The sequence below is a fragment of the Oxyura jamaicensis genome, chromosome 5 (genome assembly GCF_011077185.1).
Source record: "Oxyura jamaicensis isolate SHBP4307 breed ruddy duck chromosome 5, BPBGC_Ojam_1.0, whole genome shotgun sequence".
Lineage (NCBI taxonomy): Eukaryota > Metazoa > Chordata > Aves > Anseriformes > Anatidae > Oxyura > Oxyura jamaicensis.
The window spans coordinates 27,262,979-27,288,933 of record NC_048897.1 but is presented as its reverse complement, the minus strand read 5'-3'; the positions used below and the strand labels follow the sequence as shown (position 1 = coordinate 27,288,933).

Genomic DNA, 25,955 nt, shown 5'->3' with positions numbered 1-25,955 from the left:
AAACAACAAAAAAAAGGATTTGCTCCGTCTGACACTGAAGCTAAGAGGGGGGCTCTGTGACTGAGCAGCAGTATTGGGGCAACTATATATTTAATCATTTCACCTGCATATTCAAATGTCCTCCTTGAGTGGGTGGGAGAGTCAAATAGTGATTTAGTCAGGGTGTGTCCCAGTCTGCTGATCCGCATACTGGTATGAAGGAGAATTCTTACTACTGCTAAGTCTGAGAGCTAACGAATACCGTACGCCTACTCTCTTAATCCAACGATTACATTTGAAGACAACAATTGAGGTCAAGCCATCGATTCACTGTGCCCATTTTCACAAGATGTGTTTGGAAGGCTCCAGTTTGGCCTTTGTTCCCATCACGGACACAGCCCAACTCCCTAGCTAACATCTGTAAGCACAGCAAAGGAAGGATGATAGGGACCCACAATCCTGTCATCCATCTGTAGGCAAGTTATCTGTCCTGTTGTTACCACACATGGAGTAACAGCTGCACATTCACCATGAGCTAAGTAGCGGTCACAGTGGTTGCAAAGTCTTCCTCCAGAAGACTGGGGGGAAGTGGGAATGAAGCAGCAGCGAAAAGGAGACCAAGGGAGAGAAGGCATGACAGAGGAAGAGTAGGGAAGTAAAGATAGGAGGGAGAACAGTCCAAAAAGGGACATACATAGGAAGAATCTCCATAAGGATCCCTCTTATAAAGATTCCCTGCAACCATAGCAGTTGTCCCCTTGAAGTTGTACCTACCTGCCAATTTCCTACATCCCAGAAATCTAGAATGTCCAAATAAAAAATTAGGACTGCCTAAAATGAAGGGCTAAGAGCACTAGGACACACAAACTCCAGTGTTACAAGCACTCGTTGTACGCTGGTACAATTCTAACACCTCCCATTTATGAGGTTAAAGAAATAATGATTCATGAGACTGGCTGACACCTAGAATGATTTAATCAGGCCATCCCCAGCGTAAATGACATTGACTCACATTTCCAGCTGTAGGTGGAACTGGCAATTGTCTTTTCCTCATAACTGTCTTAACTTGCTTTGCTAGTTAGAAATAGTTTTCTAGGTTATATTTCAAATCATTAGAGGTACATTCTTTCCATAGATGTTTTGTATTTATAGTCAACGGGAACATCTAGGACAAAATTTGACCTAAAAACTTAATACCTAGCAGCAGCCTAGATAGAAAATCTGTACTTAAGTCTGAACTAGAACTAAAGTAACATTGTTTGATGTATACATATACACACAACATATTTAAAATATGAATGCACAGATTGGAGTGGGTAAGAGTTCTGTGGCTTTTCACCGCTTAACTATCTCTGGCTGCCTGCCTTTAAGTGAGTGGCATTCTCACAGATAATAGAGGGCAAAACAATTTAGAAGTTAGGATAAAACCATCAATCGTAATTTTCTAAGAAAAAAGCTCAACAAAAAATAATGTGGTGAGGGAAAAAATGCTGAAGTATTGCTCATCCACCATTGATTCTTCACCCAGCTGAACTTATAATCTTTGTCTCTTCTTTGCTTCCTTCCCTACCTTTCCTCTCACTCAAAAGTACTTGGACTATGCTCCTGTTTCTGGTCATCTGTCTATTCTTTCCCAAGGCATGAGGTTATACCAGACCCTTACAATTACGCTCAGTGATGTTACAGTGACGCAAGCTGACCATAGCTAAGCTGACTTCAGTGGAACGTCATGACTTTGACCAGAAAGATTTGACCCAATTGCTGTGACCTGACACAATTGCAATCTAATACAGCTTCAAGTCTCAAAGCCCTTGAAACTACTACAGAGACTTATGTGAAAGCCAAAACCAAGCAGAATAAGACAGAATTAAACCCAGGAGAAAGGCACTCCAAAAAAACCTGTAATTATATTACACAGTTTGTCTTCTAATAAGCAAAAGGGAACTAACTGTGTATTGACAATGGGCAAGATGTCTGCTTGCTTAACAGTCAGCTCTGTCATTTCCTCCTGGGTTATGTCCTCTTCTGAATATATATACTTTTTTTTTTTTTTTCTTTTTTTTTTTTTTTTAAATGTTAGGGACAGAATTAAATCTCTGTGCTGACTGATCAGCATATAGTGAAGCTCCCCTGCAGTGCAAAGTGAGGGGTGAGCATTACTGAACAAATCCATGCCATGTTCTGTGATTCTGCCCACAACAGTGAGGGATTACACTGCAGTAGCTGAAACAACTGTAGAGTAAGTGAACTTTTACTGTGGGTCAGCCTTTATGCTCAAGAACTAAGCTGCGAATCTTACGCAGTATTTTTTTTCCTGGAGATTTTGCAATTTTCAATGTAAGGAAGTTTTTTATTATTCTCCCACTAACACAGTATCTATAGAATAGCCTTTAAAAATCTTCCCCACAACTTTAAACATTGAAGCAAAACTTCCTTGCTACATAACTATGGGTAACTCCTACAGGGACACTTGTCTGATACAATGATACGTTAGGGGGATGGAAGATACAAGAATATGGTTGGGAAAGTACAAGAATGTCGGATGGTTGCAAAAAGATGAGGTCGAGGAAGGAACAAGAGATAGGCATTGAGAAACTCTGTAACCAGCTGTAACCATAAAAAGCTTGCCAGACTAGAGCTCGCTGAACATGTGAGAACGAATGAGATTGCAGAAATAGTGCATGTGTGCCATGTAACATTTTTTTGCATCTAGTAGCTAAGATATATAAGACTGTTGAACGCAGTTAAAAAAGGCTTCGGTTGTGCATCAACTTGGAGTCGTGTTATTGTTCCCTTCAAATGGTGACCCCGATGTGATAGGGGAGGAGCGGCGCTGCACGGAGCGCCCGGAGGGAACCCAGCCGAATGAGTCAAGCTCACAGCTGGACTGCAGCTTCAACCCCGGGACATCACCTGAAGGAAAGGTGAGCGGCTGGGCATTAATCATAGGAGCTAACCTCTCTGCTGAAGAAGAGGCCATAGTTAAGCTACTAACTCAGTTATTAAGTGAGAAGTGAAATATGACCCATACAAAGTGAAGCTACTTCTAAAGTTTTTACAAAAACAAGGGGCTCCCTCAACCATTTCCGCTGTATTTGATTTACAAACATGGGAAGTGATGGGGCAAAAGGTATGGAACGCAGCATCCCAGGGAGATACAAATGCTGCTGAAGTTATGACTACGTGGCGATTGATAACAGAGACCTTAAGGTCATGGCAGGCTGAAAAGAAAGTCCAACAAGTGACTGCCCAAGCTATAATGACTGCTGAGCCACCAGCAGCATTAACCTCCCTCCACCCCCGCCAGAGCCCCCAGCCCCCCTGCCGAAGCAAAACGATCTAATAGACTTGGAAGAAAATGGGCCAACAAGAATCCCCTCCACACCCATTTTATTCCCACACAATGAGACACCTCGCGTGGGATTTGACCCTAGAGAACGTTGGGAGCAGGTGCGTCGAGAAGCTCTCAAAGACGGAGACCCTGTGGGCATGCCCTTTCCTGTAATGGTACGAACTAATGGCCCTAATGAGTATAGTGCATTCCAATGGGATCTGATTAAAGAATTGAGGAAGATGGTCACCACGTACGGGTTGCAATTCGCCTTTTACACAATCCCTGTTTGAAAAAGTTATGACAGGGCAGTTGCTGGTCCCTTACAATTGCTGCCAAATTGCGGCTATGATCCTGCCCCCTACTCAAAAGCTGTTATGGGAACAAAAATGGAGAGAATTACGTGAAGTAGCGGCTCTCCAAAATTTAGAACGACCAGCCGGAGACCGTCTTCTGGGAGCCGGACTCGCCCAGCTCATGGGGACCGGGCCCTTGCTAGATCCACGGTTGCAACCTAGGCTCAGTGATGCCATCTTGCGGCAGTCAGCCCAACTACCCTTACAAGCTCTGTTAAAGTTACCGGAAGCGGGAAGAAATCAGCCCTCGTTCACGATTATAAAACGGTGTAAATGAACCTTACACGCAATTCGTGGACAGATTAAGAGATGCCTTAGACAAGCAAATTGATAATCAGGAAGCAAAAGAGGCCCTTATATTAAAGTTAGCAATCGAAAATGCCAATACGGACTGCAAAAAGATACTATGGACCATGCCCACCAGTACCACTTTAGTACAAATGATCGAGGCCTGCAACAGGGTTGGATCCATTGAGCATCACACGGCTGCTCTGGCAGGAGCGTTTGCTGCAGCGCTAACAATGGGTGGCGACAAGCGATGCTACCGATGTCAAAACATGGGGCATTTCGCTGCCAACTGCCCCCAAAAAAAGAGGAGACAACAACACTAACAATTCTGCCCCTCCTGCCGTTTGTCCTAGGTGCAGGAAGGGGTGGCATTGGGCTAGCCAATGTCGATCCAAATATACTGTTGGAGGACAACCCCTGCCACTGCGACAGGGAAATGGGAAGACGAGCGCAGGGCAGGGGCGCACGACAACACAAATTCCCCAGGGAGGTAGTCCCACAGTGGGGGCTTTGCAAACCGCCCCCCGACTAATGATGACCTCCGAGTCTGCTCCGCAGCAGACCTGGCCCCCAGTGGAAATAGCAACAGCTGTGACACAGTGGAGTCCCTCACTGCCAAGACCCGAGGGAGTGCCAGTGTGGATGTCTCCACAACAGTGTATCTTACAATATGGAACAACAAAGTTCACAAGATACCATTAAATGTTAAAGGGCCACTAGGGAAAGGCTGCAGCGCTATCTTGCTGGCATGATCGAGTACCACCTTAACTGGTCTTTTTGTGCTGCCTGGAGTGATTGACACAGATTATGAAGGAATAATACAGGCTATGGTGTGGACTCCCTCTCCCCCAGTGCACATCCCTTCTGGGACCAGAATTGCACAATTAACATTGTTTAACGCTATAGTCCCTCATGCAGAAGGCAACTCTCGACATAATGCGGGTTTCGGCTCCACAGGACAGCCAGAAATTTTTTGGACAACTACCCTGGCCACACAGAGGCCCATGGTGACATTAACGTTACATTATCCCAAGGCTGTGGAGCCAACGAGTGCGCCAATCCCTATGCTAGTAGACACTGGAGCTGATGTTACGGTCATAGCCCTTAAAGATTGGCCCAATGCGTGGGCTCTGGACTCAACCACAAAGGGGCTCATGGGAGTAGCGGGCACATCTCAAGCATGGCAAACCAAATACATGTTACAAACTTGGGGAATCAGGCACAAGACCATTCACCGATGGGACAAGCTATTGTAAAACGCGCGCATCGCTCTCTCAAAGAACTACTGGCCAAAGAAAAAAAACGGGGAAAGCACAGGAAACCCCTCAGAACAGGATAACTAAGGTTCTCTATGGTATGAATCATTTAACGCTACCGTTCCCCCATGGGGATATTACACCTATCATAAAACATTTTGGCTCACTAAGATCAGGGCTTACACCAATTGAAGCGGAAAACCCGATAGTTAGAATGAGTCATTTAGATACTGAGGCCTGGGAGGGGCCGTTCCCGTTGATAACTTGGGGCCGAGGGTATGCTTGTGTTTCCACAGGACAAGGACCACGATGGGTGCCACGATGGCTGGGATCATCAGACTCCTCAGCCTCTGCAAAACGGGAGCCTCCTGGGTCTCGATCCAGGAGAAACATCTGGGTTACTCTCACCAACATGACCGGACAAGACCACGTGTTTATCCACAGCCAGTGCTGGAAATCTGTTCACAACTTGCCATGTCGGGATCCCGCTGCCAGATGAGAACTTGACGGAGTTAGTCAACAACACTCCAGCAGGAATGCACTTGACGAGGGGATGGAATGGAACGGTTCGAGGAAATGCCTCTAAAGAGGCTGTGAACAATTGGGACGGTTGGGTAGCCCATTTACCAATAGCCCCACGAGAGCCACAGGAACTAGATATTCTAGGTAGCGTCAGTGTGTTTGCTTGCTTGAAATTTAATTATACTGGAAAAAATATCACGGCAGTCAGCATCACGCCTGGCCTGTCTGTATACCAGAATGAATCCAATTGTTGCAATTTTACTACACCCAATATATCTCGCTCCTCGAACGCACCATTGGTTCTACCAGCAGGGGTGTTCCTTATGTGTGGTGATCAAGCTTGGCAGGATGTTCCTTTGCACATCGTAGGAGGATCCCGCACGCTAGGCAGATTAACATTACTAACACCTAACACTTCTATGATACTGAATATTTCAAGGGTATACAGGTGAGGGAAACGAGAAGTCCACCAACATCAGGACGATTGCAGAGACAATCTGGACTTCTGGGAAGCTGACATCACGGCCTCCATCCTTGCCCCTGGTGTTGCAGCTGCTCAAGCATTAACCATGCTTAACAAATTAGGGTGCTGGCAAGCTAAGCAAACCAATGCGACATCTGCAGCGCTTAGCGGGTTGCTAGCAGATACTGATTCTATTAGACATGCTACCTTACAAAATAGAGCAGCTATTGATTTCTTACTATTAGCTCAGGGCCATGGCTGTGAGGAAGTGGAAGGCATGCGCTGCATGAATTTGAGTGATGGCTCTGGCTCGATTCACCAGCAGCTGGATAACCTACAGAAATTAACAAATAAGTTCGTGACGAGCTCATGGGGTCTTTACTCCTGCTTACAGGGTCTGGGAATAGGGAGCTGGTTAGGGAGAAATATTGAAGGGATTGCTTGTTGTGCATATAGTAGTTCTCGCCATTTTGATGATTGTACCTGGCCTGTTACAATGCTTGCAAAGAATGGTTGAGAAGGCTACGCGAGCAATATGGCTTGTAGAAACAAAAAAAGGGGGGGAGTTATGGGTAACTCGTACAGGGACAAGATAAACTTGTTTGATACAATGATACGTTGGGGGATGGAAGATACAAGAATATGGTTGGGAAAGTACAAGAACGTCGGATGGTTGCAAAATGAGGAGGTCAAGGAAGGAACAAGAGATAGGCATTGAGAAACTCTGTACCAGCTGTAACCATAAAAAGCTTGCCAGACTAGAGCTCGCTGAACATGTGAGAACGAATGAGATTGCAGAAATAGTGAGTGTGTGCCATGTAATATGTTTTGCATCTAGTAGCTAAGGTATATAAGACTGTTGAACGCAGTTAAAAAAGGCTTTGGTTGTGCATCAACTTGGAGTCGTGTTACCATTCCCTTCACGTAACCACCACTGGGTGGAACATTTACACCTGTATGTTACTACAATCATACTGCAAGTCTCAGTAAGTCTCTATCTCACTTTTCAGTCTTTATTATAAAGGTTTATGAACAAAGTTTCTGCATCTTATCTATTTTTTTGTCTATTTCACTGTTGTTTACTACCATCCAGAGCCAGAACTGTTGCTAAACTAAAAACCAAATGATATGCTCTTTCTGGCAAAATTAATTATCCAAATACAAGAAGATTCCTAATAAGACTCAGTAATTCTATGCCTTTATTCCAAAAAAGAAATCATGGATAACCACATGGTCAAATTTTGTAAATTAGAATCTAGCACTAGACTTAAAATTAACAACTTGGGGCCTAACCACAAGGCCAAATTAATGGTCAGATTACTTTGTAAATCTATTCTGAGTTCATTGCCTGTGGGCAGTTACAGACGCGTGTGTGCTATCTAGGACAGTGATGAATAGTGACTAAATGTACTCCATGAATTCAGTCCTGAATACTCATTTCTAATTAAACCCTTTGTTCTGTCAGCAAGTTCCAGGAAGTGATTTCTGTACTTCAGAATTGCTAAAAATGTGTTATTATAACTCTGTATTTATTTTTTTCCCCAGAGTACTGTCTCCTATGATCTTTGGAGATAAAGCTGCATCTCCAGTGGCCAAGTAGACTTAAACAAAAAGGTGGACTTTGTTGTGACTACCATTACCAATAACCTGAAAGAAGGTCTTCTAGGTAAGACTCTTATCCGGAAAAGTCTGATATCCTGGTTTTCAGAATAATAATAATAATATAAAAAAAAGCAGCTAGCGTGCTGGCAGGGAGAAGAATGAGAGCAATATCTTTAAAGCAGGGATCTACATCCAAAAATTGAGGGGTGGGGAGGGGGATATGTGGTTAATAATTGAAAAGGAAAAACTGAAATCATGAGAGGGTCCATAACCACTTTTCAGAGGAAGATCTGAGAAAAGGGCAACTCCAAACAACTCTTTCATGGAAAACATAAAAGAAAAGAATACAGAGACTGCAGTAGTGAGGCAGCCCTGATACAGGCTTCCCAGACTTGTCAGGCCAAGGTAGCAGATGGAGGGCTTGCTCCCTCTGCTGGAGCATCCTAACGGACCCACAGGAGATTAGCAAGTTTGATCCACTTCTAAAGTCCATAGCAAATCTCTTTGACCAGGAAATAAAGATTTTATGAATATGGTCTCATTAATGCAGGGCTGATTACCATTTCTGACTTACCAGCACAAGGATTTTTATTTTATTTTTTAACAATGTACTGAATATGCAGGTGAAGGCAAAGGGCAGAGGGCAGAGAGCTATTTCATTGATTTGTTTTTGAAAAGAAACAAGGCAGACAGGTTGAAACCCATATATTTCAAATCATAATATATCAGTCCAGTCAAACTGGACTTTTGGGGGAAAAGTAGGGAAAGCAAGAAGACTTCTTCCAGCCTCATGTAATGCAGAAGAACAACTTCTGTCATATAACCTTTGCTCTACGATGGATTACTTGCTATCATTCCTGTAGCCACATATAGACAAAGCCACATGCCTTTTTGAACTGTATGTTGTTAAGTACAGTCTGATCTTAGGTACTTTGGCTTATGAATATCCTATCCCTAGAGCAGATAGACAGCAAACCTCTCCTCCGTAATCTTCAGGTGAATACAATGCCATCACTTAGTTATTTAGTGTTAATGTTGGGTAATATCAGTCTAGTAGCACGATGCATAGCAACATCAACAAACTGTGACTCAGACACTCACTGACACAGCTCAACCATTGCTTGCAATAGTTTGTGGCCGAGGCACCTCTGTCTCTTGTAGAATTAGGTTTACTTTTCGACTCCAAGACGCAACTTTGGACAAATTGTGGGATCTTGTGCCTTATAACTCAGCTTTCTACCAGCTGAGACTCAAGATGTCTTACTGCTTCATGCCTTTTTATAAACTTAAGTTACAAAGCTTTGGTATGGAATCTGCCTCCTCCTCTACATATACCTGACACAAATGCCTCCAATTTAAGCATAATATTAAAATAGTAAAATAGTTAACTACTCAACTAAATATGAATTTGTGGATTTTGTGGCCTCTCTAGTTTAATCAACTTTTTTTCCAGTTCTCCCATCATTTCAGTGAACAACCTGGTGATCAACTTAGAAATTCAATGGAGGAAATGGAAACCAAGTTCTGCAGCAGTGACAAAGAGGAAGCTTTCAAAAGAGAACTGCCATACTGCATAGGAGAAATCGACTTCACAGCTTCTGGGAAGAAACGTGGGAAGGTATGGTATTGAAGACTTTTAATCCTTTAACACTGTTGCTGTTGTTCAGCTGTTACTTGCTTAGCATTAAAGTTAGAGATTATAATAGTGAGGATCAACGTACCACAGGGCTAGGCACCACACTGAAATCAAAGTAGAGACCATACCTTCAAGAATACTAGTGTAATTTAAGATAAGACCTATTAACAAAGAGAACTCAATCACTTGACTTGCACAGATCTGCTATAGGTACAGTTGCTCACACCATTCCCCTTTAAAAAAATAGTCTTGTGCCCAGTTTCCTTCATTTTGCATCATTACCCTGTTTTAACCACTTTCTGCCAAGCAATCAATCACTATGGATTTCAGCTCTTAAAACATACTGTTGAGGTATTTTAAGGCTCTCAAAGTTCTCTCCTTCTGTTCTGCTAATATACATAGAACAGGAAGAAGCAATAGATTCATGTAGCAAAATAAGAATCTAAAAGATCACAGCAAGAAACGGCTGCCTACATGAAATCAGGCAAATATTTCAGCTGATGCAGAAACAAGTAGTGACTAAAAAGATTTCTTGGCTTTGTTAAACTGCTGAGGAACTGAGGGCAGTTAAAGAGTAGCAACATTAAAGGAGAGAATGATAGTATCAGCTTTTAATGCAGAATAAAGCAGACCTGATTAATGAGATGACAGTTTTATAGAAACCTGCTAAATTAATCCTGGTACTTAGTTCTCTTACCAGGTCTCGCTCAAATAATTTGTTCCCAAATAATCAAGGAGTACTAATAAATATTTAATTGTTATGATACATTTACCTTTGCATTCACCATGAAAAATAATGTATCCTACTGTACTATTATTATTCAGTATTTTTTGCTTTGTTTATTGAAGTTTATTAAGGTCCCGTGTACTATTCATCCTGGAATTATATTCGAAGTTATGCTCAACAAATGGAAGCTACCTGCTCCCAATTTGGTCGTCTCTTTAGTAGGGGAAGAAGAAAATTTCCAGATGAAGCCTTGGCTACGGGACACCTTAAAAAAAGGACTCATAAAAGCAGCTCAAAGCACAGGTTAGTGCTTTAGACATTAAAGGAATTTATATTCCTGTATTCTCACACCTAATGATCTTTTAGCATTAATGGTCCCACTTGCGTGATTGTTTTAGAAGTTCAAGTCTTTGCTGAATGCAGCCTACAACTTGCGTTTAAATAGCTTTTATTTATATGTGTTATTATAGTAAGTTATTGTATTACAAATAGCAAAAATAAGCTATTTCAAACCAAATTACTTCAGGCAATCATTCCTTAAGTGTAAAATTACCTGAGGTTATTATCTCAAAGACAACAATAGAAAGATCGCAGAGATAGGACCAAATATGTTGTCCAACTTTTAAGTTGTAACAAAACAACTCTTAACATAGCTTAATTTGGTCATAAATAATTCTTGTTCTCTCCATTCTTACTTTTTAGTTATCAAAGTCCTGTTGCAATTGTTTATATTTTTTGAAGATCTGTTTTCTGCAAATATAAGAGTATAGCAGACTTTCTTAGTGAAACAAAAGACTTAAAATTTCAACTCAAGTTTAAACAAAAGGACCTTGCTAATGCTTAACATAAATGTCTAACATAGAAGAAAAGTCAGCTCACCTTCTCCCTGGCTGTTCACATGAATTACAAGAGTAGGGAAATGCATTTAAAAACAAACAAACAAAAAAGTCTGGAAATATGAAAAGAAGTGGCTAATATTTAAGATGATGTATTTTCTTGTATCTTTGTGAAAATAGCTGAAAAATGAAGTGAAAATATCTGTAAGCATTTCACTGCAAGCTCTTGGTGTAGTTTCACTGATTCAGACAAGATTTTAACAGTTTTGCTTTCAGTAATGAAAGAACCAGGCATCAAAACTTTTTAAATACTTGGGTACTGGACAGTTTATTATTATTTTTATCTCCAGCTCCTTCCATACTTAAGACTGGACAACTTTAAGATCTCCAGGTCTTTTATGATTAAAAAAAAAAAAAAAAAAAAAAAAAAAAAAAAAGCTTGATTAGCTGTTTAACTAGGGTTCTCCAAATTGTTTCTTATCATAACAATACTGTCATAAATCCTACTCTCATGAAAAAAAATCACTCTCCAATACATGAAACAAGAGGAAAAAAAGACCTGATTAGGCAGGTTATGCCCAACCTCTTCTGCTACCAGAAGAGCCAAGCAACTGCACAGTTACCTCTCCCTGTCTGGTCTTTTAAGCCAACAACTTCCTCCTCTCCATCTCTTTGCCCCTTCCTCATGCAGACCTGCCTGGTGTAGTGATGTTGCTGATCATATTTAGACAGTAAGTGACTCCAGTCTGGAAATGGTACTCTAGATAAGCATATTTACATTAAAGATGGCAGAATATGTAAAGAACATTTGACTGGGCAAATAATTTCCTCTTTTCCTTGTTAAAGTCTTAGATTCTGTGTATGTCTTTTAATTCTAAAAGTTACAGTCTGTCAAGATCTGTCTGCAGCTTATCCAATTACAAACAAACAAACCTTAAATCTAGTACTTCACATAATGTTATTTGACACACAAACCTGTTCAATTACAAAGAAATTGTCTAACAATTACAATAATTTCAGATGCCTGGATTTTTACCAGTGCTTTACGTGTTGGAATAACAAGGCACTTAGTGCAAGCAGTCCGAGATCACGCACTGGCTAGTGCTTCATCCAAAGTAAGAGTGATTGCCATAGGAATAACTTCCCTCGGAAAAATTCAGCACAGAGAAATTCTGGAGAACGCAAAGGTATTTTTCCCTTTATTCTACTTGTGAGACAGGATTGTTCAGAATTGAGCTTCACGTTTACAAAACTTGGAAGTAGTAGGCAGCAAAACGTCGAGCTGTCTTAAAAACAAAAGTGGGGTTCAAAGGGTGTTTTAGTGAAAGACATTAGCAAAGAGCAGGAAAAATCGTTATACCACACTGATTCCATGCCCTGTGCAGTGAACTTGGCAGCAAATTTGCAAGTATCCAGCAGGTGGCAGTACTGGACATTAGCTCAGTAGCTGGTAAACCTGAGGAAAAACACACATCATAGGATACCTTTAAAACCTTTTTTCTCCTTGTCCATCTAGGGCAGAATTCCAAGCTATTGCAGAAATACTGTAAAAACTGTATATCCTAGTATGAAACCAAGTCGTAAGTATTTCAAGTTCTCCTGAACAGTCACTGAACTGGTGTCTAAAACACAAAACCTCCTCTACGTGCCAAGCCAACAGTGCTAGCCATACAAGATTTTGTTAGCTGGTGAGAGTTTGGGGGACTTTACAGTTCAGATCAAAGCAATTGACATTTGTGAAGGGAAAAAAAAGCACACACAAAACAACACTAAAACAAACACACACTAACAAAAACAAAACCATCGAAAGAGTTGTTGCAAATGCCAAGTTGATGCTGAATTGACCTGGAGGTAGAAAAGGGAATTAATAACATTCTTGTCACTGTATTGTCTGTCCTAAGCAGACTATTATAACAGTAAAATAGGCATATAGTGACAATGACAATTTCTGTGTTATTTTACTTCCCTACAGAAGCTGAGAAGCAAGTAACAAACACAGCCCTTTGAACTTGCACCTAGTTCTTCTCTCAGATAAGCTGGCAAGTACCAGCTATCAGCAGGGATACTGCCAGACTGTATTTGCATTGTATTGTCATTGGTTTTCTCTCTTTTCCATCCCTTCTGCCAAGGACAGGTATCTATGTGCACTGTCAGATGAGACTCTCCAGCTGGAAGACTTTAACCTATTTGTGTGGCTCAGAGGAAAGAACCTCATTAGGGAATTTTGATAAGGAAAGTTCCTCTGGCAAGAGCAGACTAGTTGTTTCACTCCCCTCCCAGTCCAAGTGATCAAAACACACCTGGATCTTTCACAAACAGTAGCTACAAAACAAGTGCACCGTTCTTTTTATTGTATTAGATTTTCTCCCTCTTGACTGAAGTCCAAATGCTTTGACAAAGAGTAGGTGGAGAGTGCTCTTGACCCTCTGAGTTCTGGCACTGCTTCTACCCAAGAACACCCTAGATCTTAGACAGAAACTTTAAGACAAAAAAAGAAATATAGACAGGGATATTGATCTAAACCCGGTTCTTCTTATAGTTGACGCTGACAAAAACAGCTTGTATAAATTGAGCTAAGAATCCACACTAGCAGGGAGAAAAACAAGCCCTGGTATCAGTGGGTCCCTCCACCATTTCTGTGTTACTGGCATGCACTAAACATCCTTGAACAATCGCTTCCACATTTTCAGTGAATAAATAGGAGAGGTTTTTTTTCAGTTGATTGTTGGGTCTCGGGGTCCCAATCTAAGGCCAAGTCTCTCTGGCAAGTAGGCTTAATGTCACACGGCAGCAGATTATAGGCACATCCTCCGTCTAAACAAAGCACGAAGACAAGTAACTGCTTCAAGGTAACCTTCCCTAATGAGACAGGAGCAGGAGGGAGGCAAGAGAAACTTGTGGCACTAGCTGTTTGTAGAGGACATGCAAACTTACTGCTTTTCCCCCACCCGGAACAGCTTCTGACATTTCTACTCTTCCCAGAGCTGCTGAGAGGGAAAGAATCCCTACCTGTGTGCTGTCACATTTTTAGAATGCAGCTTCCACATTAAGAATAACCATGAGGCCTCACATAACCGTGTCAATTAAACCAAGCTGTGTTTAAATCAATATGGATGTATAGCAGGCTGACTTATCTACTGGTCTGAGCATGGTGAAAACGTTACTGAAATGAACAGGTTTGCCCTTGTTTGTGCCAGATTTTAGACATCTGAGACATGAAGGCTTCACTCACAGTTATCTCCTCTCATGGCCCCAAACATTTGTGCAAGCACTTCCAGCACCTCTGCATGAACGCCTGTGTTCTAGAGATGATTACTAATGTCAGTATATTTTGCAGAGCCTGAGAGGGGAATTTCAGGGACTTCAGCTTACAGGCTATCACATCTAGCACTTTTCAGAGGAAACAAATACTCCTTTCTCCTTCCTTTTCATAGAGGCTATTCAAGTGTCTGAAAAGTGGTGCTCGGTGTCATGGCACAGACAACATGAAAAATGGAGATGAAGCACATAGAAATGCAGACTGTGCTTTGTAGAAAATGCTTACATCTCTCCTATCTCTAGGATGAAAGCCTTGTACATTACCAATCAGATGATAATGTCCAAGGCCCACTGTATTCACTGGACCACAACCATTCCCATTTTATTCTGGTGGATCACGTAACATCAGAGGATCCAGACAGAACGACTGAACTACGGCTCACCTTGGAAAAGCACATTTCAGAACAGCGCACTGGGTATGGTGGTAAGTAGACTATACAAGCATCCTATAGCTTGAATAATAGCAACATTACAGGGATACTTGTGCGTCCCCGGCCTTATCAAAGGCAACTCCAGTTCTCAGTTTACCATCTACATAGGCAAGATCAAGTAAACACAGTTGTCATTGTGTAAGAGGCAGAACTATGCTGACTTAAGTTGAAAAAGCTGCTCTTTGAACCAAAAATCCTGACATTTGTTGCATCTCCTTAAACACAACTCAAAGCTGACCTTCAAAGCATCTCTCAAATTGCCTCGAAACACAACAGAAGGAAAATAAATCCAGATTTAAGTGCCCTGACCAGTGGCTCTAAGAGATAGATGTTAATTGTTGTATACTTCTATCCCCTCTCACACAGAGTCTTGAATTGCTCCCACTCTGTAAGAAAAGACTTGCCAAAGCTTTCTGAAAAATTTTAAGCCATATTTGTTTCAGGATAAGATTTTATCCTGGGTAAACAGCATAGCATCTAATATCCCTCTAAATCAACATGAGCTTTGTTTATGAGAACTGAGCATTAGGCAGGCCTCCTTTTCCGATTTATGGAAATAATTCATTTGTAGTCCTAATACAATTACTTTCACCTTTCCTTTGTTTCTGTAATACCTGCAGTGCTAGCACAGCTAAAACAGAGGAGAAAGAGCTCACTTATTCACATTTTCATGCATCATTGGAGAATTCAATTACATAGCCCATAGTATGGTTGCACAGATATACCTGAGAGCATGAATGCACCCAAAGAATGCTTATATTGTGACTCAGTTGGGAAGGACCACAGGTGGACTGTAATGGTAGGCAGAGGCTGCAGTGCTGACAATTGGAAAATAGCCTCTTTCTGCTTGCAAACCAATCTGATCAAATAAATCTCAGAGGAACAATTTTCTGTCCAAAACGCTGATTCATTTGATAAATATTTCACTGGAGCATACTGAGTTCAGTGAGATCTTCTATAAAGAAAACAAGTATCGTTCATTTAAGTTCAGCAAACCCATTTAACCTTGCTGAACTAAAACACTTTAATAGGGAAATTCTGTGTGACCTTATTAAAGTATCTACAAATCATACATAGGATTTTTTTGGTGTTTTGAATATTATTTGCAATTAAGGACTTCCCACCTTCCCCAGTATAACATCAGAATTCCCCACCACCACACTCAGAAGCGTAAATTTCATCTAAATATATGCTAAATGAAGAAGATTCAAAACCACAAATGTTTTCCAAGGATTCTGTAGTCATAGGGGTCACTTTTCAAACAATAGCACCTTAAAGAGCTATGGCAATACTATGCCATTCACTAAAACAAGTCAAGTTACCTGCCAATCATGGCTAAACTACAGCTCAGTTCTACCTTATCTCTGTAGTCATCCCACAACAGATGCAACAAATAGTACAAACTGGAAGACCTCCAAAGGGAAACATCAAAAAACTGTTTGAACCAAATACCTTCCAGCTGTAAGAGGCATTAATCTCACGATGCCACTGTTCTGACAGAGCTCTCTTAGGCCAATCTATAGGCATCTTCAGAATTCTGAGTTCGGTATTTACAGTATAAACTATTTAGAAACAAGTGTATACCTGTGGGAAAATGGATGAACAGGGATGCCTTCATCATTTCTTCCCCTGCAGCCATAAAAGAAGTTAAATATTTCATAGGCATTTCTTTTAAATATAGCACTACTCTAAAAATAAAATATTATATTATCGATAGTGATCACATTAGACTGCATTGAATTATATTTTAGGCTGTTAAATCAGAGTGATAAAAAGCATATGGTAAACAATCACCTTAAGTCAACAGTGCTGTGATGTACAGAAGTGCCAATATCCATATTTTGCAGCTGAGACATACAAATGTGCGGAGAGACTGAACTACTTGCCAGGGATCATGCGAACATATATGGCAAATGTGCCTTGGTCCTAAATCTTAGACTAGGGCCCTGTCTGCTGGGCCATAGTGTTATTTTCTTCCTTTGCCACTTGCTTCTGCAGTTGCCTGCAGTTTCAGGTTTTGATAGGTACTGAAACTGGACATAACAGAAGTACTTTAAAGGGAACAGCAGAAAAGCAATAGTTCTTGTGATAGCTGTTAATTCTTTTTTTTGTTTTCTTCTTTAAACCATCTATTTCACAGGAACGGGTAGCATTGAGATTCCTGTGCTTTGCTTACTGGTAAATGGAGGACCAGGCACACTTGAGGTAAGAAGCTGTTTGCAATTTAAGAAAAAAAAAATATGGTGCTAAATACTAATTAATTACTGGAAAAATGGTTGGATGACAAATACATGTATTGGCACTTTACATAAAGTCAAAATTTAGATCTATACATCACTTAAGAATTGAATTCTGTTAATGTTAAAATTGACCGTATTTGTCTGGAAGAAATACTTCATTTTGAAAAGGTGCCAGCAGATCATTAAGGCTTCTACTGCCAGCTAGTACAGTGCAAAGAAAAAATTCAAAACCAGAACAAAACCTCAGAAGTCAGTTTCAAATCTAGTAGAGTATAAATACTGTGCTATTACTTGACATTACATACAAAAGGATTAATCATTCAGCAAGAGAGAAAACTGTCACAGAGCTCCAAGGAAACATAAGGCCAGGTTTTCTAGATATTTCACTTTCAAATTATAGTGTCCTACTTCCCCTGAGCAAAAATACCTTGTATGATAGAAGACTGGAGAGTTGCCTGCTAACGTTCCCATATCCTGTTCAGTGAAGAATCAGTTACGAATTTTTCTGAGCACTTCCACAACTTCCAGAACCTGTTGACTAGGAGATACTCTATGATATCTATTTTACTTTTTCTGATATTTTATTTTAGTACTTTGTAGCAGTCAATGTATGGTTTTTTGTTTTTTGTTTTTTTTTTTTGATAATACTCTCAGCTGAAGACAAATACCCTACTGTACCTTTAAAGAGATACAGAATGTATAACTAGGTTTAGCAGCCAGAAAAGCCTGCTGAGAATTCCTGTATAGCACTCCTCTTGCACTTGACCATGCTGAACAGCTAGGGAAGGAGAGGGGAGGGAAAAAACAAAAAACAGACAACCAGTCATGGACAAAGAGGTTTTGTGCATTGCCTGTCCAAATCCGGATGCTTAGCTACTCAGAACGTGTCATGGAAAGCGCTGTAATCAGGGACTTACAACATGGACAATCTGCTACAAAGTCAAAAAAAAAATCTCAATAGTCTAGAGGAGTCTGGAATGACTCCAGGATGAATCTGATTTAGGTACATATTTATTCCTAGCTTGCAATGAATCTTTCTTCTCTGAGTAACGTTTTCTTTGCATCACATTTTCTTTGCGTGTATGAATTCTAAAAATGTACTTTTTAAACTACAGAGGATTTGCATCGGTTTGGAAAATTCTGCTCCCTGGCTTATCTTAGCAGGGTCTGGAGGTACAGCTGACATCTTAGCTGCATTCATGAATGAACCACAGCTTATTGTGCCAGAAGCTGTTGAAAAGCAATTTAAGGAGAAATTCCCTGCAGAAAGCTTCTTGTGGAAGGACATTCTCCAGTGGACAGCAACAGTGAGCTCATGTTTGATAACTGCATGCAGTATTTGATAATTACATGCATCATATTCACAAGCTCTCTCATACCGTTCCTAGCTTCAGTAGTCCGTTCAGTGCAGATCAAAAATGCACCCCCCAAAAGTTTTGGATACTCCATTGCTCTGTTGCTAATGCCATATACCTCTCTTACACTAAAATCAAGTGGTCAGTTGATCATAAAAGCTACTTTGTTGTAGTGATTCAGCAGAACACCAAGGGCTCTGTTCTTCCTCAGTTATTTCCTCGGGTAACAACCAGCACCCAAGAATCCCAGAGTCCTTCTGGAGGACATGAAGCATTATTTATCCTCCACAGCTGTAGAGCTTGTGCAGCTGTGACAGAAGCAACCTAATTCATGATCTACAGCTGTTAAGTGGAAAACCTAATTGTGGGCATGCATGAATAAATTAACAAGAACAAAGGGTGTTTAGAAGTTATCCTATTGTTGGTTATTTGTATTCTTCTTAGAAAAAGAGAGAGAAAACAGATCCATAGATTTCCTTTACTTTTTGTCTCGAGGCACTCACTGGACTTAAACCACTATGGATAAATGTTTAAGAAACAAAAAAATACTTTGACATTGTCTTCATGTGAAGAGTGATGAACACCATATGCCTCTGAGACGAATGAAGTCCACACAACCTCACCCACTATTTATTCTTTGCAGTCCTCACTGTAATGCTTAGGTTTGGAGTTCCACATGCTAATTCCATTGGGGAGAATTTTGTCAGATCACTAAAAAAAAAGGAGATGGAAGGGCATCAAGAAGCAACATTGCCAGATGCTCAGAAAGTCCTGGTACAGCTGCACTATGAGAAACAAAAGTCAAAGAGTCAGAAGGAGAGCACTGTATGTGTCAGATTCAATGATTTTTACTCAAAGAAACTTTAGAGACCATGCTTTTAAATAAACAACTCTGAGAGGAGAATTTGAATGTCAAAGCAGAAAAAGGTAAAGCAGAATTAGTGATCACAGCATGACTATGAATCAAATAGGAATGGGAGTTAAAGATCTTCTAGTTAAAGCACTGCCCTGGTTCTCAGGGTATCCAAGTTCTGTTCCTCCTATCATGCTATGCAACGCTGGAAAAGACAATAACTCCCTCCTTGCCTCAGGACCTATTTATATGGAAAGCTAATAATGTTAATCTCTTGCCAAACCTCAGCTTTGCATTTAGAATGCAAGTTCTCTGGGAAAAGCTGTACATGTGGTCTACACTGGGCTCTTAGACATTAGTGTTTAGAGAGTGGGTTAAATGATTTCTGTTTGCACTCCCAATAGATTCAGAACATTATTTCACACCAACATCTTCTAACTCTGCACAACTTTGAGCAAGACGATTCAGAATTAGACACAGTCATTTTAAAAGCTTTAGTAAAAGGTAAGAACAATAATTGTAATTCTTTGTTATTTGACCTCACTGTGCCATAAATATATTTTATTCTTGTCCAGAGCAAGTTCAGTTGGCTGTTCCATAAGATTTCATTTGTAATAAAGAGTTGTTGTGCTTGCTTATTGACAAAGTAACTGGCAGCTACCTTCACCCTTGAACCTAGCATTAAACTAGTGTTTGCTTTTTAATCTCATGCTATTGTATAGTATTATTTTAATTAGTCTTCTATTTCACTGCTTGCTTCTCTTAGTAGTAGAGGCAGTAGAAGAACTGAAATATACTGTAACAGTTATTCCATTTACAAGCCATTAACAAAAAAAAAACAAAAAACAACACACAACAGAAAACACAAGCAGACCTGAACTACCTTAGTTCCAGAAACAACCAAGTACAACCAAGTTTTTCTGTAAAAAACCTTCACTGTCTTTTCTGAAATACATTACTTGCTCTGCCAGCCCTTTCAATTTGTGTTAGACTAGCCTAATTTTAGCATTGGGGAAAAAAGACATACTACTCCTCATGTGCTAATTAAAACAAGATAAAAACAATAGCCACACCCTCCCCAGTTTCTGCAGATCAGGGTCTTTCTTAAAATACTAATTTAATTTGATGTTTTAAGAGAATTTAGCCACTAAAATATTCAAAAAATATGAAGTTTTAGATATTTCTTAAATTAGGAGAAAAAACACCTGTGAAGGGTTCCTGGTTTAGTGACCCACAAATCCATGGCAAAATGAGCTCTTACTTAGTTATCAATCAAATTAGCTATACTATATTGAATTAAATGTAACTAGTGTAAAGTACTAAACTTGTCTTTCTTATTTGTTCCAGCCTGTAAAAGTCACAGTCAGGAGGCCCAGGAATATTTGGATGAACTGAAGTTGGCAGTGGCCTGGAACAGAGTGGACATCGCTAAAAGTGAAATATTCAATGGTGATGTGGAATGGAAGGTACAAGGTTTTATTGCCGTAGTGGCCAATCGGTGTGGAACACAAACACACTGACAAAAAAGGTCTCAGTTTTCAGCACTACCTGCATTCCTCACTAAGAGATTAGGCAGTCATAGCATCCTTGCTTAAGATGTCTTTCTGGTTCCCGTCCTGCCCCCCAGATGATAATGAGGGAAGACAGGTGAATAATTCAGTGGTCATGTTCTTTTTCTTGAGCCTTTGGGGACAAGAACCCTTACCCCCACACCCCCTTCTGTACAGATCTTTACGCACACAAACCACTGCTACATAAATACCCAGTGCAGTGGGTACCTGAACATCACAACTCCTACAGCATGCTAGTTGTGCTAGTGTTTTACATAGACTTTTTTTACATAGTTCTATCCCTCTTTCTCATCATACCCACAGCTGACCTGGTATAAGGCAAAATGTACATGTCCTAACAGTAAATTTTACCTCCCTCATTCATCCATGAATATCTCTAAAACCACTATTTTTCTTCCTTTTTTCCCCCCATTCCTCCTCCTTCAATCAATCTAGTCCTGTGACCTGGAGGAAGTGATGATGGATGCTCTGATCAATGACAAACCAGAATTTGTAAAGTTATTTATTGACAATGGGGCCAACATATCCGAATTCCTGACATACAGTCGTCTGCAGAGACTCTACTGTTCCATTTCTCAGAAATGTCTCCTCTACAAACTTCTACTGAAGAAACATGAGGAAAGCAAAGTGACCTTGGCAGGGCTCACAGGTCAGCAGCAGCAGGAGTCCAACCCACTCTTCACTCTCAGTGAAGTTTCTAGAGTTCTCAAGGATTTTCTCCATGATGCATGCAAAGGTTTCTATCAAGATCTCAGACACGGAGGCAAGAAGAGATTTGTGAGTTACAACTTTCCATCATAAATCTGATCCTCTGCAATTTAGAATTTGAAAAGTTTTGGCAATTTCTTGGCTTTGGGGATGAGACAAGGAAGGAAATGAAGAGAAAACTTTGGTTTTCTCATTTTAGCTCAATAATCTTATAGCTAAGAATGGTCCAGTTTTTTAAATTTCAAATTTAGAGTAAAAGAAAGGAATTTCTAAGATAAACAGGTTGCGATTCCTCTTTCTCCCCCTCTGCCATGCAGGGTTTTACTCAAAGTTCTACTGTACCTTGAACTAGAGTTAAAATATTCAGTCCCAGGTCTGCGCTCACACTGTTTTTAAGATAAACCTTGAAAAGAGTAACCTATTGTAAGTAAAACTAGTCAAGGATTTATAATATATAGAAGCAGACCTAATATTCAATAACGTCCAGTGCCTGATGGTTGCCTTTAGGTCATTATAATCTTATTATTGAGTGACATAACACAGCAAGAAATGAGAACAGTTGATTGAAGTAATACGTGAAAAAGAATAGTGTGATAGCATAGTACCACTATGGAATGTGGAATTTTTGCAATAGCTTTTTTTTCATTTTAAATGAAACTCAGAAATACCAAAGTTCTTGCAAAGCACTTGAAATCATGCATCCAAACTGATTTCCAGAGAACTACAGGGAAAGTTGGTAAAGATCAGAGTTCTAGAGTAATATAGCAATTAAAACTTTTGATATTTGGAAAGTTCTCGTTTAATCTCAGAACTCTTTAAACTCCAAAATAAAATGTCATTTGAGACATAACTTAAATTATTTTTGCTTTAATAAAGCTTAGCTGAATTAAATAGTAGTAGAAAAAAATATCGAAGTTTGAATCTAAGCAGGTTTTCTCTGTGCACAAGAACAGATAATTTGGGGTAACACCTTAACAGAAATAAAAGTTCGCCACTGCAATCTCACTTACCTTTGCAGAATTTGGCAGTAACTGACCTAAAACCAACTGATTCAAATAAGACCCAAGTCAGATACAAGATCACACTGCCTAATAGTTTTTGTTCCACCGCCCCTTAAAAGCTTCTTTCCATGGTTGTGACCAGCAACCCAATCCCAATAACGTTGGCAATACTAAGAGCATTGCTGTAATGGGATACCAGTGTACTCCTACTAAATTGTCTGTTCCAGATTTCAATGCAATTTAGTATATTAAATAGCTCACTATAGACACCAAAGGGGGGGGGCCGCCCCCCCCCAAACCATTAATATAAATTTTGAACAGAACCCCATAGCTTAAATGATTTCAAAAATATCCTTGCACAAACTTGTTTTAGAAAAAACCCACACACCACTCTGGCTGCTTGTAATTAACGCAACAGATATATAGACAATTTTAAAATATACTTTAAATTCAGGACTTGACCTAAGTTGCCATACTTTCTCTGGAGAGTGTTTTTTTTTTTTGTTTTTTAAATCAAGCACTAAAGGAATAAGCACTGTTCTACTTAAAATACTCCCTGCATGAGGGAGAGGTTTCTCAAAGGAAAGACTAGAAAGAGAGCACTGACGTGCTTTATTCTTGTCATGTACAGGGCCTTGGTGTGACTTATTCCTGATTAAATAAAATGCTTTTTGTTCCCTTTTCTCTGAAACCGCATCCTCTGTGGCAGTTGAGCAGAATCTGATATAACCGTAGGCCAGCTCAGATTAGTTAATCACAGGTCTGTCTTGTATGATATTACACACCAGCGGTGAAACCCTGGCCTTAATAAAGTCAATGAGAGCTTTGCCATGGACTTTAGTGGAGTCATAGTTTCATCCAGAACATTCTCACACATATTGAGTTATATCAGGGAAACAAGGGTCCTTTGATTCAGTACAGAATGAACTAATTACCTCAGACCCACAGGAGAAAGAAAAAAAAAAATCAAAAGACTATGAAGTGTCTGACAAGGCCAGGGGCTGCTTAGACCGTGTCATTTGCATGGAAAGAAATTGCAAAGCAGGTTTTAATTTCTGAAAACCATATTTCAGGATAAAACAAATGCAAGGCAATTACCTGGGCCCTTGGACATGAACCAGAAAAGTAAAAATCCTTGGAGGGATTTGTTTGTATGGGCAGTACTTCAAAACCGGCACAAGATGGCAAACTATTTCTGGGCTATGGTAAGCATCAAGCTATAGCTCCTTCAGGTGAGGTATTGTCATATTTCATGCATATGAGATGTTTTTTTGCTCAGCCTTGCAGCTCAGATGATAGGTAGGTTTGCTTCTGAAATACTGGATGCACATTTATAGAGCCTTTCATCTCAGCGAGTCTCATGCCAGCAGGGGCCAGGGGGCCTGACAGAGAGGTAGAAGCGAACAGCAGCAGGTGTAAATCAGTACAGCCTGAAACTGCTGATTAACTTCAGCTGCAGAGCTGACCCCTTGTCTTCCTTGCTGCTGATGACTCACCACTCAGTCTCAGATTTTGTTCCTTCTACAACAGGTCAATTGTTTGCGCTTTAGCAGGAGGACAGCGCGATTGAGCATCTTCAGCTTATTTGCTGGATACATAGGGAACAACAGCATCACAGTCCCAGGGGCTGAGCTTCAAACTGGCATAATTGGCTCCTATTTTGAACCCTTCCACAGCTGAGGCCATCTCATACATCTGCAGTGCCACAGTTTCTGTCTCTTCCCCCTTCCTGCTCCAGAGGCCAGACAGCTCCATCTGCAAGCATCCAGCTAGCTGCATCTGGCCCAGAGGTGTCATGTGGAAAGGAGATAAACTGCAGCACAGCTCTTCAGCCAGCAAGTGTGTGCATGCAGACACATCTGCACCTGGAAGGCCTTGTGTTTGTGGAGCCTTGTTACCAGAACACACATTTCTCTGCTGTGAATGTCTGTACGCAGGGTCTCAGCACAGCCATGTTCTAGGAAACTGAGCAGTATGAGTGTTTTGTTCTATTTCCATAACCCATTCTTCTCTTCTAGGTCCTCAACTGCTACCCCAAATCAGGCCCCCTAAGGTCAAACATACCCAGATGTCACCAGCCTCACAAGGCACAAGAACTACTAACACATGGTTTTTGACTCTCAAATATGATCAAAACTGTAACTTCTGTAGACAGTTTAAACTTTCAAGTCTGTATTTTAGGGAAGGTTTTTCCAAGGGAAGACATGCATGACTTTCTTATTCATCAGTGAAGCATCCCCAGTTCAGAATTTTAGTCTGGTAACACCATTCAATTTTACAGGGTCAGGAGGGTGTAGCTTCAGCTCTGGCAGCCTGCAAGATCCTTAGGGAGATGTCCCACCTGGAGACAAAGACTGAAGTAGCACGTATAATGAAAGAAGCCAAGTATGAGCAGCTTGCTGTTGGTAAGTAATGGCAGCTATTTAACAGCATCAACAGTTTCCAGGCCATGGGAAGACAAGCAAGTGGGGGAGGGGTGAGCAACAACAAATAACACACACACACACACCCCAAAACCCTCACAAAGTTGTAAAAGGTCAACTGTCATGCGTAATTTAACAGACTGGCAACACAGCCAGTCCCACGCGTTCAAATACCACAGAAGGACTAAAACTCCAAGTTCTTATTCTGGAAAAATCAGTATTCTAAGGCTGACCCCTGGGATGCATGGAAGAAGTTTCTCTCTTGCTGTATATTGGTATTTTAAGTATCTGACCTTAGTGCAAGGTGTATTACAATGACAGGCAGAATAGAATAGAATAATCAGAATAGAATAACCAGAACACTTCCAGGCTCATAGCAGTCTTGTTGCCCTGCAACATCAACCTCACTCCATATGGGCCATGTAATAGAGAACCAAATTTGAAGGGATATCTTCTCTGCTAAAAATAACATGAGATTACCTTGCCCAAAAGTGGGCTAACTGAACTGCCGTAGTCCAAGCAAGGTTCAGGTTGGCATAAGAGCAGACGAGCTGCCCCACCCTACAGCAGCCAGCATTCAGGCATCCACAGTGCTGGAATGCCAAGCCCTCTCTCCTCAGCTTGGTTTAAGAACAGGTATTTGCACATGAGATTCTCTGCTGTTCTGACATCAGTCCAATTTGTACCTGAAGGTAACGCTGCTGTGAACAGAAGGCTTTAGAATACAGTGCATGTAGAAGTCCAGAAACCCTTTGCCCTTCGAGCTAGTACATCACGCTCTTGAAGGCTCATGCAGACACTGATGCATTATTTATACACAGACCACATTTCACACTCCTTTTACAGGGCCATTGCTATTTTTAAAAACTAAGGCACTCATATAATCACAGGACCCCAACAATTTAGTCATGGAGTTAGAGGGCCTAATCCAATACACAGCAGTCTGTTCCTTGGCTTTGGTAAGCATGAGATCAGGTCCTCAATTTCCATTTCTGGCCCAGATAATACTATCAATATTATGTAGAGCAAACATTCTTTAAGAATGATAAATACCATGTT

At 40.6% G+C, this 25,955-nt stretch overlaps 2 protein-coding genes across 3 annotated transcripts in view; one reads left to right on the top strand and one right to left on the bottom strand.

Moving 5' to 3' along the window:
• Window positions 1-25,955, top strand: part of TRPM5 (transient receptor potential cation channel subfamily M member 5) — a 56,349-nt gene that overhangs the window by 8,919 nt on the left and 21,475 nt on the right. Inside the window, exons 2-13 of one of the 2 annotated variants that reach the window (XM_035328497.1) lie at window positions 7,741-7,861; window positions 9,268-9,415; window positions 10,283-10,463; window positions 12,017-12,183; window positions 14,558-14,738; window positions 16,886-16,950; window positions 18,101-18,292; window positions 19,598-19,697; window positions 20,541-20,659; window positions 21,200-21,541; window positions 23,547-23,678; window positions 24,755-24,878. In XM_035328497.1, the coding sequence (XP_035184388.1) occupies window positions 9,299-9,415; window positions 10,283-10,463; window positions 12,017-12,183; window positions 14,558-14,738; window positions 16,886-16,950; window positions 18,101-18,292; window positions 19,598-19,697; window positions 20,541-20,659; window positions 21,200-21,541; window positions 23,547-23,678; window positions 24,755-24,878 (1,720 nt within the window). In that variant the 5' untranslated portion in view covers window positions 7,741-7,861; window positions 9,268-9,298. Of the gene's footprint in view, window positions 1-7,740; window positions 7,862-9,250; window positions 9,416-10,282; window positions 10,464-12,016; window positions 12,184-14,557; window positions 14,739-16,885; window positions 16,951-18,100; window positions 18,293-19,597; window positions 19,698-20,540; window positions 20,660-21,199; window positions 21,542-23,546; window positions 23,679-24,754; window positions 24,879-25,955 lie in introns of both variants that reach the window. The other variant, XM_035328498.1, reaches the window with a different exon arrangement.
• The window catches only part of KCNQ1 (potassium voltage-gated channel subfamily Q member 1), a 397,025-nt gene that overhangs the window by 365,261 nt on the left and 5,809 nt on the right, over window positions 1-25,955 (bottom strand). The gene's annotated exons all lie outside the window — the stretch shown is intronic.